Genomic DNA, 15,867 nt, shown 5'->3' on the forward strand with positions numbered 1-15,867 from the left:
TGTGTGTGTGTGTGTGTGTGTATATAAAAAGAAATCTGACTTTAAATAAATCATTCTGAATGCATGTCACACATTGTTCTTTATTCAATGCAGATTTGTATTTTTTTTTGCAAATTATTCTCGTATCAGGTTTGACGTCAAATAGTAAACGCCGCACACGAATCGCATAAGAATTCCCGTTTTACTCCGTACGAATTCACCTGGTGCTCGATTTGAGAAATGACTGCAGCCCTCGAGAGGTAAACTTTCACAAGATGTTTAATGGTGAAGAAAATAACAAGCTGAAAACACATTGCTTTGTCAGTACATTGTGAAATCGTTATGGATACCACCACTGAAGGGGGAAAAAAAAAAACACAACAAAAAAACCCCACCACTCTTAAGTGAAAACACAATGTTCAAACTATATCATGGGTTTACAAAAAAAATCCCCTTAAGATGTCGCTCCAAATTGTAGATAAAATTGTTTCATATGAATTTCCCCCCGAAGTATACACCAAGAATCTATATGCATAAATGGGCAATTTGTCAGTAGATAAATCTCCATCCCTTCCTCAAGACGCGAAAATGCGTTCCCGTACGTGTCCCCTGACCTGCGCTTAATTACACTATAACCGTAATAGAATATTAGAAATAATCAGAAAAAATAACCCCAACGTAACAAGTGCAACTCATTCACTAAAGTAACATCTTTCTTCTAGTTAATCATTTGCATAAATTAGCATACGAGCCTGTGATTGGTTTAAGTCACTCAGGTCTGTTTTGTGACTTCACACGAACCTCCATGAAAAGTTGTTTTGGTTTTTTTTTTTGTGAAATAAAATTTGAGTTAAAAAAGGCAGATCATAAAAAAAAAAAAAAAAAAACAGATATAGTCACAATCATAATTTTCTCCATAAACAAATAGATTTTAAAGTACAATAGTGTTTTTCTTTGTTGAATTGTTAGGTAAATACAGGCTGATAAATATATATATATATATATATATATATATATATATATATATATATATATATATATATATATATATATATATATATATATATATATATTTATATTTATACATACACACAATATATACTGTATATATCAGCATGTATTTATTCCAACTTTTTTTCTAATGGGTCTATCAAAAAAGAGCATGTAGCCTGTATTATCAACAGATAATGTTGTATAAACATGGCTTGTTATACCCGTAGGTACGGTCATCTTGCTAATAGGTAGCATGTTTCAAACCGAAATCTTTAATTAGCAATGTTTTTTTGGGTAAATGCACAATTAGAAACCCTACAACAGCATGCTAATTGCATGCATACTGTATTACAGCACCCTTTTTTAAATCTTCGGATAAAATTTACCTCAGAAACCAAAAAAGTAAAAAAAAAAAAAAAAAAAAAAAGCGTTTTACACACTGTCTGCCTTAAGAATCATGTTTATATAACAGAAAACGGGTAGCAACAGGAGTCTTAGCTTGTCTGCAGTGCCCAGGAGCCGTTTAGATCATAGTTAAAAGGATCCACTGTGGAGAAAACAAACAAGAGAGAAAAGATCAAACCGATATGTTAATCAGACCATGAATATGTATATCTATAGTATACGGTGCCTGTGAAAAGTGTGGAAACACCTAGTCTTGTATTGTTCATGAGACACATACATGTTCATAAAACCGTTTCTAAGGAAAGGTCAAAAGCAGACAGGGACTAGACAGTGAATGACTGGACTAAAGTTCTGCTTCCAGATAAGTCCAAATTTGACAATCATTTTTTTTTTGTCTCTAGCAGAAGAACTTGTGTAAGACGGAGAACAGGAGAGAAGATGGTAGCAGACTTCCTTAACCCCAAATATGGGAGGTGGAAACTTAATGGTTCAGGGTTGTTTTGAAGCAGAAAAGGTTGGAAACGTATTCCGGGTGAAAGGAGCACTGAACCAACATGGCTACCATTCCATACTTCAACACCATGCAATTCCATCTGGACTGCGGCTCATGGAACTGACCACCATACAACGAGACGATGACCCGAAGCGTACATCCAAGCTCTGTAAGCGTTATTTAGAGAGCAAACAGTCGGCTGGAGTTTTATACATCCTTGAATGGCCTGCTCAGTCACTGCACCTGAACTGCCTATTGAACTGCTCTGGGATGAAGGTCAGAAAGAAATCTCTATCAAAAGGCCTTTAAAACAGGCATGGTAAAGTATTTTACTGTCCAACTGCCCAGATTCCAAGAGTGTGTAAAGTTATTTATGCTAAGGAAGGATTTATTAACGAAAATAAAGTGGAGCGTCTGTACATTTATAGATTTGTTGGGTCAAAGTAAATCTTTATAGTGGTAAATGACCAAGGAACATGCATGTGTCAGTCAAAAAAACATTAAAGATTATGTGTTTCCAAACTTCTGACAAACTCTAATAAGTATATAATATAAAAACATGAGGTAAACCTACATTTTGAAAGTCCAACTCTAAGAAACCGGTTTTGTGTGGATCCATCCTTTGGAAAACGCCTACACAGCAAAAAAAAAAGAAAGAAAACAAATTAGTTCAACAAGAAAGGTTAATCCGAGTCATACTTAATCTTCTGTGGTGGCGTAACGTACAAATCAACTTGATAGCATTCCAGCTAGTTAGCAGAAAAAGTGTGACAATCGCTCATTAATTTCAGTGGCGCTTATCTGCTGATCGGTACGTAAACAAGCTAGTTCCCCAAGAGAACGGCATCAGAGCAAACTCGCCTGACTTTTTATTCCCATAAGGAAGGTCATTTTGCTAATGGGTATAATCTTTTTTTGTACAATTAGCATGATGTGCTACAATATTTAGCACCAACTAGTTCAGCCTTTCTGCAGTGTTTCTACCGCTTAGGCTCACCGTTTTCTTTTTTCTACTCTGTAGTGTGTGGTCTTTTTTGGCATGTTATTCGAGCAATTTTACACATAGTTGGTGTCACTCCAGCATGACACGTCGGCTGTTTATTATTGTTTTTACACGTGGACATTCTTCAGACTGGTTATAGAATTGCGCTCATTCTGTGAAGCTTTATAACAATTTTACTATCTATTAACGCTTTAATGGTAGTAGCATATTACGGTAGTTTGACCCCTTTACATCAGTCTTATGGTTTTGGCAGTGTAGCGTTTCTAGTGAAGTTGCGTTGCTAATGCAGTGTGCAGTTTGGCTTATTCTTTGCACTATGACCACTTCCTGGTATGTGTTGTTGGTGGTATTTTCTTAAGGTTGACACAGTATTTGTGGTTTGTGTGGAGGTGTGTTTGTTTTGTTTTTAGTGTATTCTTGTTGCCCTTGTAGACACTGTATTTCAGTATTTTATTGGTTGTACTGTTATTAAAAAAAAAAACCTGAACAACAAAAAACAGGAAATGGCCGACAATACTGTGTCTACAAGAGAAAAAAAAAAACACACCAGAAAAAGTTCAAAATACAATGATCTATATGTAATCATTTTAATACATTAAAGATACCTTTAGAAAGGAGCAACATACACTATATGACCAAAAGTATGTAGACGTCTGTCCGAATCTGAATCCAGTCGTGTCAGGACTTGCTTAGGCTACTTAATTTCATTATACAGAATGCTACAGCATACAAAGGCTTTTGAAGAAGGTCCCGCATAAGTGTGTGGTGGTCAGGTGTCCGCATACATACGGCTAAACAGTGTGCATTGAATGTTTTATTACTACACTTACGGAACATCAGCTCCAGTCGCATGAGGCAGCCGACAAAGTCATCGAAGTCAATGGTGAGGCTAGGGCCGGCGAAGCGGGCCACCAAGAGCTGGTAAATTGCATCGTTCAGAGTGAAGCCTAGCAAAAAAAACAAAAGAAATATCGTCAAAACCGGGTAATGGTGTGTAGTGGGAGGCGGTAGGCTGTCAGAGTTATGAGTGTGTATCAGATCAGGTGTTGTGACCGACTCACCAGCTTTCGCCAGCGCCCCACGAAACTCTGTTGTGCTTATATTCCCAGAGCCATCAACGTCATTTTCCTTATAGATGTTCTACAACAACCACACAAACATACTAATAAGCGAATTGTCTTCAGGGTGCTGATATGTTTTCTGATCCTCTTTGGTATTTTAAGTGTTATTTATTAGTTTTCCCAAATTCATGGTATGTTTTCCATTCAGTCATAAGACTCACAAAAAAGTGTCTTTCCAGTGGTTACAGATGTTTTACCATTTGTTACTGTTTTTGTCCGAAGATGTCTTACTGTAGCAGATATGTCCAGCTAGTTATATATTAAATAAGTAGACAAGCTATTAAATAATAAAAAATTCTTAATGGAAAATAGAGCATTATAACGAATGATATGATAGAGCATCATAACGAAATAACGGTATTGTTAAGAGAGGGCAGTCCGTTTACTACATATTGCCATAATACATTGACTATTAAGCCTAGATTTGTCGAATATACAAAAACTTATTCCGTGTTCCTACCATGTATCTTTGCACTTTCTTCCACAAAGTGGCGAACTCTCCCAGCCCGAGCTTCCCATTACCGGTGTCCTGAATATCGAGGTCAAGGGCAAGAAATATCAGAAAATAGCCATCGACATACCAGGAGCTACATTTTGCTTAAATGTAACCTGGAGAACTTATTTTCCTACAAACATCCTCGTTCACCACTTGGTTGGTCACAACATTACATCGGATATTAGCATAATACTGGGCGTGGTAAAGTAAAGGATACGTCCATGAGGTTGACAAAGGTGCGACAGGTGTCCAGGGAAAAGCCGTCCGTCTTGATGTCAGTTCCTTGAAAATCAAAACGCAATCTTGTAAAGCGAAGTCAGTCTATATTATGATCATTAGTGGATAATAAAAGCATACGTACGTTTCGAGACAACTTTGTTCAGTATAGTTCGCAGCTCTGAAGCAGAGATCTCCATGTCCTGAGAAGACATGAGTGGATTTAGCAGCTAGCTATGACTAAACAATGGCATGTATATATATTGGAGAAACAGCTGAATCTCTGTACATACAGTTCCCGCCAGTTTCATGAACATGGTCCTGAAGTTTCCTTCCACTTCAGTGTCGGACACGGTTTCCTAAAAAGAAAGCAAGCACACATATTAGCTTTCAGTTATAAACCTCAAAAAATAAAAATAAATAAAAAATGCTGTAAATTAAGAAAAAAAAAATGATTCCATAATATTAAAATAAAAAATTGATTCTAAAACACAACTCACGTCAATTAATTTCGCTTCGACGGGATCGTCACAACGCCTGCAAAAGAAAAAAAGAAATGCTGAGAGACTGTATACCTGAATAATTACTGAATAATAATTCTAGAATTATTCTTCAGTTATTTTTCCTGTTTTTTTCTATAATTATTCTTCAGTTATTTTTCCTGTTTGTTCATTCATTCAATGTCATTTAGTCACCAATTTATTGTTTCTTCCATTCATAATTTTATTCACTTTCCTGCATTAGTTTTTTTCTACTTTTTTATAGTCATTTTTTTATTTATTGCTCTCCTTTTGTTTATCCTGTCCTTCATTCCTGCCTTCTTTTCGTAACTTTCATTTCCCCCTTTCATTTCCAATTTCTTCTGTATTAATTCCGTTTTCTTTTTGTTCTATTTCATCATTTATTACTTCTTTTCTTTAGTCCTTAATCCACCAATTGTTTTATACATTTTTCATTAATCCAGTGATCCTCTTTCTTTGTGGAAGTCTTTAATTATTTTCTCACCATGGAAAAATAATAAAAAATTCAAGAGAAGGAAAGAAAGAAAGCTTCTCTTAGTTTTTACTGTTTTTTCATCCAAAAATTATATAATTGTTTTATTCCTCAATTCTTTCAAAAAAGTCTTTAATTAGTTTTTCCCTACTTCCTTTATCCGTCCGTCTGAATTTTGGTGGGCGTGGCTAAATCACAGCATAGTGAAATTGCCTGGCCATTTAGAAAAGTTCTGCAAATTGGAATTGTTGAGTTTTTTTTTAGTTTTTTTATAAGGATTTTGAACAATTGAAAAAAATAAAATACATAAACAAGTGCCAAGTTTGAAATCACAAAAAACGTTGCTCTGACCTTCACGTTCTATACTATAAGACGCCGATGTGCGAATGAAAAATTGAAACGTGTTTTTACTGTGTTTCCGTCTGCTTTTCAGAGAAGACGCGCAGACAGAAGTCGCCGTCCTTGTTGGGCTCGAAGGTGGAGGGCACGACGAGGTATTCGCCGGGGGGCAGCTTGAACCGCGTGCAGACCTCGCGCAGGTTGATGAAGGTCTCGGAGCGAGCTTTCTGCGCGTGCGTCAGGAAAAAGTTCTTGTCCAGGTGCAGGTTAGTCTGGCCATAGAACTGGTAGAAGAACGGAGCAAACCATAAGGGGTGGGGGAACGCACATTATGCAAAAAAAATTTTTAATAATTTAATACATAGTAATAAGTTATATAATATTATAGTTATATAATAATTATTATCGATTATTAAGTAATTAGTGCTGTTACCTGAGAAGGAACCTGTGGAGAAGCAGAACATAAAAAGCGTGTCAATAAAATAGTTATGTATCTTTTTTTTTTATTACCATTAAATCATGTTCTGCTTTCAGATATTTATATTCGCTTGTATTCAATTATTTACAAATACACAAATGATCCTTATCACAATGCACACAAACACACAGCGGGGGTCTTCCCAAACAACAGAAACATGCCTGCTAAGCAATCATATGATGAATAATTTCCTATTCTCCAAGAATACTGTGGAGCAGTTTTCAAAATAAACTAAACCCACAATGTGAGTGTTCTACAATCAATGCTGATTGGGCCTGAGGCAACACCATGCCTGATTCAGTGCTCACAATGAAATTCTATGGTATTATACCAAATAATAAAGGGTGTTAACCAGAATATAATCAGAAACATAAATCCCCCTTTGACCTCGTAGATGGCGTAGCCGATGGTGTGCATGTCCTCTCCCTGCTTTCTCAGGCGGCGCCGGTTCTTCTGGATCAGCCCCACCACCAGGCTGCATCCCTTCTCGTTGTCAGTCGGATCGTCGTCCTCTTCGTTCACCTTGATGACGAACTGCGGGTTCATCCAGAACGTATCTGCAGAAGTGGGCGGAGTTGAGATTCAGGAATAACAAGCAGCTCAGGGTTGGTGTGAATTTATTAACGATAAACACTGTCTCTGTGTCCTATTCTTTTGTAAGAACCAAGACACGCCTCAAATCCTGTCCAGCATACAACAGCAGACAACAGAGTCCACGTGAGCTCTTTGAATTTGCTGAAATTGCACTTACGGGCATTGTTCCTGCATCCTCCGGCTGTGGAGCCACTCCTCCACATGCCACTGTAGTTTTTCACGCTCCACGGCTTAACGTTGCTGCTAGTGATGGCGTCCGGGGTCAGGGTGCAGATCTCTATACGCGAGTACTGCTGCTGGAACTCGGAAAATGACATCCTATTCGCCGAACGCCCAAAAGTACGCGATTGGTTATTTGATTTATTTGAGATATTTCTACGATTTTTTTAAAAACCAATTTTTAAATGTTAAAACTGATTTTATAAGGTTGAATGATTAAAATTTTTTCACATATATATATATATATATATATATATATATATATATATATATATATATATATATATATATATATATATATATATGATTATAAAATGATTAATATTTATCATAATACTATATTTGTATTATTAATTTAATAATTTTTGTATTTTTTAATGGATTTTTTCCCCCCAACACAACAGTTCAACATGACGTACCAAAACTCTCCATCTTCTGCATTGGCATTCGGACGCTCTGACGGATCCACAGAGTTCCACTCAGACGAGCTGCAAGAATCGAAAATAAAGCATTATTGAATAAAGCATTTACTTATTAATTTATTTTTATTGTAATAAAGAATTTGAACATTCCTGTTCAATGCTGTGCATGCATAGCAAGTCGTAGTTATGGCTTTAATGAAGCAGAGAAGTGTGTGTGTGTGTGTGTGTGTGTTACCTATCACTCCAGGCTCCAGTCCACTCCACCTGACCCCATGGGTTCCTCATGCGCACCAGCTTCTCTCGTCCACCACGGTAATTTACCTTAACACAAAATACAAAACGTAGGGTGATATATATATATATATATATATATATATATACATACACACACACACACTATATATAAATATATAAATAATTATTTTGTTTGTACCTCGACAGCCCCTGTCAACGAGTAGGCGTGTCCCTTCACCAGTTTCTGCCGAGTAATGGCCTCTGAATCAGCAGCACTTGTGATCTAGACACACACACACACACACACACACACACACACACACAGTCCACATGAATGGCTCGTTTCAGCCAGGCGTTGAAATCTAAAACGAGTGCATTTATGAAGAGCTCTCACGTCTATGGAACAGCCGAGCAGCGCTCCAGACGCCAATGCGCTCTGGATGATCTGGAACATGTTGGCAGGCGCTTTCCTGAGCTCGTACTGCTCAGCAATCCCGCCGGTGAAATCCTCGAAGCCCTCAGTGGTCGAGCCTCCGGACAGAGCCTCATACGAGCCGTTCACCCTGCAGGCGGTTAAAAAAAACAACATAACATGCTTTCACACGTGGGATCTAATTCCATAACTCAGCCATTAAGTATAGGTTTATTTTCTCCACAAGAAGTTGGAAAAGCATCACTCTCTTCTCCTGTGGCTTCGCGGTTTACTCATTTTATTTTTTTCTCTCTAAATTGGCACAAAATCACCTGCATGAGAGTATATTTAATTTATTATACATATAAATGAAAACCATTTTACTACGTACATAGCAAAATCAGATTTTTTTTTATATATATATTCTTGTAAAGTACCCACAATCCACTTTACTCACATCTACACCCTGTATGCATCGTATCATCAAACATCAAAGCACTCACAATCTGTCTGTGGGCTTCCCATTTTGGAAAAAAGTCACCCCCCGACTCCAACCCAAAATCTACACCATGTGTGGATCACTTCCTGGAACTGGTTTACAAGCATGCTCGCAGTGCATTCAACAAAATTCACCTTTAACATTATTTTGCTAACTGCTAATCAATGTAGCTTGATCGCATGGTGGGGTTTTATAGAGGTGGTGGACATTCTAAAGTTGAAACAAAAAAAAAACTTAGCAGGCAGAAAGTTTATAATAGCTACTTATAGCATTATTAGCTAGCTAGATATACCAGCCTGTGTCAGTGGTTGAGAGACAGAAGAACAACAACAACAACAAAAAGAGCAAGCATATGCCACACGACTAGTTTTGACCAAAGAACCCCTAACCCCTAAGTTCCTCTGACTGGTTTGGGGGAATTTCTGTAATGCAGACTGTTTTAGACTAGCATTGCTCAGAATCAAAAACACACTTACTTAGCGTAGGCCTTTTCCAGTAGAGCGCTCCAGAACTCATTGCCGTCTTCTGAGTGGACAAACAGCAGCTTTCCGTCCTTCACGGGGAGCCGATCGTCAATGACGACGTCCACCCACTCACCAAACTGCCAGAACTAGAAGCCGCAATTGTGGACGGAAAACACATAAAAATCCGAGCCCTACAAGATCTTCCATTAAAAGTGTAAAGTCTATTTTCTCTTTGAGGACAGGAACACAAAGAGTGAATAAAATAACACATTTATGCAGTATCAAACATGTCACATCGACTTGTCAACAACAAAATATGACTCATATACATGGTCACCTGAAAGTGAAAGATTCCAGCGTAGCCGGATCCAAAGTCCTGGCCACTGGGGACCACTCTGGCCATCACTTCTTCGTTCAGCGTGAGAGAGGCGATAGCCGCCAAGAGCCAGCAGTCCCCTGAGATCCCAAAACAGAAATCCTCAATTCATAAAACATCACCATTTAAACAACATATTTAGCACCTGGAAGCAAAACAAGTATTTGGAAATATAGCTAAGAGCTAACTCTACGATCCAAGCACCCTTTGCAAATACACACCTCCAGGTGTTGCCAAGTGTCGCAGAAATCAAACACAACGTTGGATGCTTTGTAACGAGGCTCAGTGCTAAACTTGTGAAATGTCTGGGCAAAGCAGCTTGGCTGACAGCGGTCAACATCTCAGCCGTCAGTGGGGATCTGATTACAGGTTAGTATTTAATCCAGTGCACCAGATTTCAGAGACTGCTGAGCTATTTATTTCATTAAACTCTGACACCTAGAAAATGATTTTGTACATATTCTTTCAATCAAGTTTTGAGTAAAATAAGCATTTTAAACAAGGACTGATTGGTGCTTGGTGGCCATATTGCTTTTTGGGTTGGGGTTACGATTAGAGTTATTAGAATGAAAATTTTAGATTGTAATATTTTGACAAAAGATCTTGTGTAAAATGTGCTGTAGTTTTCGCAGCTGAAGCAAGTTAGTTCAAGTCAAAGACCACAGCATGCTAAATCAACATTTCCATACAGAAAATGGATAATATTGACAGACACTTTTATGTAGCGAATAACGTCAAGATTATCTAAAATCCTTATATTAATCAGTTTTAGAGAAGCGTCCCACATCCAAGCCCGTATGAAGAAACTTTTACCTCAGAAATGCTGACACAAACGCTGACATGATCCAATTACATTACAATTACTACAAAACATATGATCTGAATGACCGCTTCTGACCAATAAGAATGAAGAAATTCAGCCGTGCAATAATTGTTTTTCATGAACAGGCTTGAAACCCCCTTAGGGTGATTCTTGTTCTGGCTGGGTCATGTGAGCAATCCTGGAATGCGCACGTGACAGAGCGGGACTTCAAGAGCTAATCTGCTTCACACTCTCTTCTCTATATCTCTCTATACGCTCCATTTAAACGTTCACGCTTTGACAACAAAACCCCCACCCACCACGTAGAGCAGGCTGGAGGTTCAATTCAATCCGATTTCAGCACTAAATAAGTTCATCTGAAATCGATGAATTAGTCCCAATAAATGTATCCATAATGGGTGGCAAATCCAGTGGCAAAAGTGGCAAAGGATAGAATGAGGAGGAAACCATGAGAGAAACCAGACTCCAAAAGGGAACCAGTCCTCCTACAGGGTGACACTGAATAACTATTCAGCATAAATCCATCATTGTTGGTTATAAATTCTATATTATTGGTTATAATTGTTATAAATTGTTTATTGGAAACTCCAGTGCCAACCTGTTTGTAGAAATTGTAATCTTAAACAATTGTACCAAGCTGATATAAATCGGTGTAATAAAAGGTGCATCCTGTGACTTTGAGTCCAGGATTTTTTGTATTTCCTCTTCTTGAGATTTCGATACATGAGATTTCTTATGGATACGTCCATTAGTGCGAAAAATAACGAGGCACGAGGAAGTGCTAGTCCTATTCCTGCTGCTTCGAGCCATCTGACCATGGATTTGCATTAGTTTGCCAAGAGGACCGTATTTCATTAGCTTTTTTTTTTTTTTTTGCCATCGTTTAATAGTACCCGTTGCAAAGACAAAGTAAAACCTGTTGGACGTGTTCCTTCCCAGGCTTTTATGCTCCATTTAATTACAGCCTCAAACGGATCCATGTGTCGCAACACTAATAGGAGTTTTACATGTTTTTTTATTTAGGTAGCAAGTCGTCTATACAAATCTCGTCTCACCAATCAGAACGACTCATTTGTACAGCAGACGACTTTCTATCTAAATGCAATGTTCCAAAAAAAAACAACAACAACAAAAAAAAACATTCATTCCAGAATGGATACTATTCGATTTTTAAGTCAGATCAGGGCTCGAGATGCAAAACTCGAATATTTTGTTATGATACGACGTCCTGGTCACCAGGAAGACGATCCCAAAACGCTTTTACCATGACTCATGAAAACTGATGTGTGTGCTTTCAGGGATACGCCCAAGATCTCCAGGTGACCTTTGTTGTCATTGTTTATGCCTCTGAAAGATCGATGGTATTTACTTTTCTATGCAAAATGTCTCATTTTGCACACCCTTCGATAGGTACGTGAGCAACTCCAAGGGAAAAAAAAGGAAATCCTCCAAGTCGTTAATGAATCAAATGACGACGCTGCTTTATTTGAATATATAGATCTATGGAGCTGCTGAACTCGTTCAGGGAGTTAACCACAAGGAAGCCGGGGTGGGTTGCTAACTACCGGCTTATTTGGTTGTGTTTGCATGTGTAAGAGAAAGAGAGACGGAGTCATCACTTCCTGTTTCATGCAGACATGTCGCAAACCAAAACACCATAGGCAACATACTTTTTTTTTTTTTTTTTACTTTTTTTTTCATCCATTGCATAGCTTACCCAGAGCTCCTTGGCAGATGTCGGTCCGTGTAGCTCCTCCGATGATGAACTGAGGTCTGGAGGACAGATCCTGTTCAAAATAAATAAGTAAATAAATATCACACACACAATTGTGGACACACCTGGAAAGATTATCCTGCCCTAGAAAGGCTGTGCCCCAGGAACCTGACACCAAATCTAACATTTGTAAAGGGTCTGTGAGAAAAAAATGCTGAAATCGTCATAATATAATGAAAAACAAACAAACAAACAAACAAACACAAACAACCAAACAAACAATGTAGTTAAGGAAACAAATCCATCCTATATGATTTTACTTTCTTTCAAAGGCTCAAAAACAGATTGCATGATTTATTTTTTTCTGAGAAATAAACTCGTTCAAAAGTTTGTGCCCCCTTCCCCAGGCAAAAAATAAATAAATAAATAAATAAAGTTGACAAATTGTAGTTTATAGGACCAAAGGAATCCCTGATTTCTGGGATAGGAATTAAATGTTGTGCTCAAGCCTCTTTTTCCCAGCAAGTTGATTTTCCAAAACATCTAAAACAGGGTGTAGTCTGTGTATTCTGTGCATTCTTTTCTGTTCATGTCTCCACTTCCTAACACATCAGCAAAGCCCCCCAAGCGATTCCACCCCCCCACCGAACAATTAAAAAGAAACAGGGACAAATTCAGTTCAATACTCACTTTAGGTCTTTTCCATTGCACCCCCCTGGTCTTGGAGGAATTGGGTCCGAGCTCATTAAAGCCCAGGGACTCTGGCGCAGCTGGAAAGTAAGGGTCGGAGAAAAGCTGCCCCTGACTGGCGCACTGGCTCCGGAGCGCCTCATAGTCCTGGTTCAGGTACTTGTTGGCGTTCGCGTTGGTGCCGAAACCCGCAGCCCGGGCTCGCTTCTTGGCCAAAGTGGACGCCACTCCCGACATGTTCGAACCTGGTGCTCTGGAGGATCTGGATCGAGTGCGCTTGCAGAAAAGATGTTTGAGGAAGTTTTCGGGTTTTTCTCCTCCTTCGGGCGTGGTTTCATCTCTCACGCAACCAAAGGGGTGCGTCAAAAGTCAATCCACTCCAGCAAACATACATTTGCCATACTATCTTCTTCTTCTTCTTATTATTATTATTATTATTATTAATATTATTATTATAAGTGATGAGTTGATATCATGGTGTAGGTTTTGTGTTTTTGCGCACCATATACGCACAAGAAGCAGAAGGAGGCTGAATACCAATTTGCTTTCATTTCACTAAGAAGTTCCCTAAGTAGGAAGTTAAAGCTGTTATGACATCCCCCTTGGTAGGGCGCCTCTGTAGGGGGGCAAAGTGGTAGTTTTATTTTCTAATGCGCATTAAAAGTGTACTTTCTTTAATGTTTTGGATTTCAAATTCAAACCACGTTCATACGTCATAACTCTTTGAGTCGGTGTTTTGAGTCGTAACAAACACTCAATATGATCAAAGTGATTTCGGGGTCCAAGCACCACCAAAGACCTGATGCATTTGAATACTGGTATTGAACATCCCTATGATTGAAAATAAAGTTTCTAGTGGGAATTTCTTTTTTTCCTTCTTTTTTAAAAGAGTGATGGTAAGGACAGGTACTAATGGTAGGCAAGGAGGTCTGTGGTGTAGTCAAGTTTTCCAGGTTTGATGTGCAGGACACTTGAGTTCTTCTCTAACCTTAAACAAACCATGTATGCTTTGGACAAAGAAACATTGTCATGCTGGAGGAGAGATATTGATATATAGATAAGTACACTACAACAGCAACCTGTGCATTCTCTATTTTAAATACACTCTATAATGGCTACACTTGATTGGTTGAAAAAGGCCCTTTTTTTTCTTCAGTTGTGGTTTGGTATTCAAAGCTAGAATGCTATCTGATCTGAAAGTTACTCAGAAAACGTTTAGTTTGTTATCTGATCTGGCAGTGTTAAGGGCTGAACTAGGAGACACAAACCTGTTCCACCATGACAATACCCCTGTGCACAAAGCCAGCTCCGTGATGGCACTCCAGGCCTCCTCACTTCACCTACATCAGTACCTGACTGAGGTTGAGCACTAAAATCAGTCCTGTGTCATGCCAAGTAAGTGGGCTCACTCACAGTTTTGCCTAAGAAGCCATGATAAAAAAAATGGTACAAAAACATCCTTCGAAAGCAACTCCTCCCAACCATCCAAGAACAGTTTGGTGCCTTTTCCAGCATTATGGAGCACCTTGCTCGGGGAACAAAACATCCAAATTTAGTCTCAGGAAACACCCCAGACCAAACAAAACCAACCCATGCGTGCATGCATGAATTTAATAAAAAATGAATTATTGATAAATGAGCAAAGAAAAAGAAAAAAAAAACAACAGTAATTACTTCAGCCTCACACTAACCTCATAACCAATATAAGAAAAAAGACCAAAAAAAATGGTCTCTTGCTCCCTCTGGTGTACATGTGCAGTACTACACTTAAACCATCAATTCAAGAATTGAATTTACAATAATTTCTTTCTCTTTGCTCACATTTATTTGTACCTGATATGACTCACATTTGCATAACCATTTATAAAGTACAATTCCAATTTCAAAACAGTTGGTACACTGTGTAAAAGGTGTAGAATGTACAGAAAAACAACGGAGTCATTTTAAAATCTCACAAAGCCGTATTTTATTCACAATAGAACATAGAAACCCTATCAAAAGTTTAAATTGAGAGAATGTACCATTTAAAGAAAAATAAACAGTTTTTTTTTAAATTGATGTGCGCAACAGGTCTCAAAAAAGTTGGGACAGGCCCACGGTGTAGCATCCCCTCTTCTTTTAACAACTGTCTGTGATCATCTGGGAACTGAGGAAACCAGTTGCTGGAGTTTTGTGAGAGGAATGCTGTCCCATTCTCACCCGATATAAGATTCTAACGGCTCAACACTTTGTTGTATTTTTTTTTTTGTTTCAAGATGGCTATTTTGAAAGGCACTAACGCACCTGATGGTCCGTCTCCTCTTTAGTCCGGAGGTTGCTGCGTCCATGGTTTCCACAAGACTTTCAAATATTGATTTGTCTGACCACAAAACAGTTTTTCACTTTGCCACAAAACATTTTAGATAAGCCTTGGCACAGAGCTGATGCCGACGTTTCTGGATCATATGCATATTTGGCTGTAACTCGCATTTTTGGATGGCATGGCGAACTGTGTTCACAGACAGTGATTTTTGGAAGTATTCCTCAGCCTATGCAATGATGTCTATCACAGAATCATGCAGTGAGGGCCTGAAGATCACAGGCCTCCAAAATTGCTTTTGGGCCTTGTCCCTTGTGCACAGATTACTCCAAATTCTCAGAATATTTTGATATCATGTACTGTAGTGGATGATATATTTAAAGTATTTGCTCTTTTACGTTGAGAAACATTATTTTTTGTTTGTGAACCTCCGCCTATCATTACTTCTGAGAGACTCTGCCATGTTGACAATTAAACCTACAGTAATTGGTTGTTATTTCAGCTGTTCTTCGTTAGTACCACTCAATTTTTCGAGCCTCTGGTTGCCTCTTTCCAAACTTTTACGAATTTCCAAATATATATTTTTCTTTCTTAAAATGACACAT

At 38.3% G+C, this 15,867-nt stretch overlaps 1 protein-coding gene across 1 annotated transcript; it reads right to left on the reverse strand.

The window, feature by feature from the left end:
• Window positions 1-240: 240 nt before the first annotated feature.
• Window positions 241-13,267, reverse strand: LOC310731516 (calpain-2 catalytic subunit-like). Its single transcript, XM_083551183.1, has 21 exons — window positions 12,964-13,267; window positions 12,277-12,346; window positions 9,698-9,816; window positions 9,373-9,506; window positions 8,380-8,548; window positions 8,185-8,268; window positions 7,987-8,072; window positions 7,749-7,817; window positions 7,268-7,428; window positions 6,904-7,073; window positions 6,472-6,483; window positions 6,111-6,322; window positions 5,207-5,243; window positions 5,000-5,065; window positions 4,852-4,909; window positions 4,708-4,772; window positions 4,455-4,523; window positions 3,935-4,013; window positions 3,704-3,820; window positions 2,445-2,503; window positions 241-1,519 (listed from the first exon to the last, which is right to left on the reverse strand). Exons 1-21 carry the CDS (start codon window positions 13,198-13,200, stop codon window positions 1,496-1,498), a joined length of 2,097 nt encoding a protein of 698 aa, XP_083407309.1. The 5' UTR covers window positions 13,201-13,267; the 3' UTR covers window positions 241-1,495.
• Between the last annotated feature and the right edge of the window lie 2,600 nt (window positions 13,268-15,867).

Source organism: Silurus aristotelis, assembly GCF_946808225.1.
Source record: "Silurus aristotelis genome assembly, chromosome: 9".
In the NCBI taxonomy this organism is placed as follows: domain Eukaryota; kingdom Metazoa; phylum Chordata; class Actinopteri; order Siluriformes; family Siluridae; genus Silurus; species Silurus aristotelis.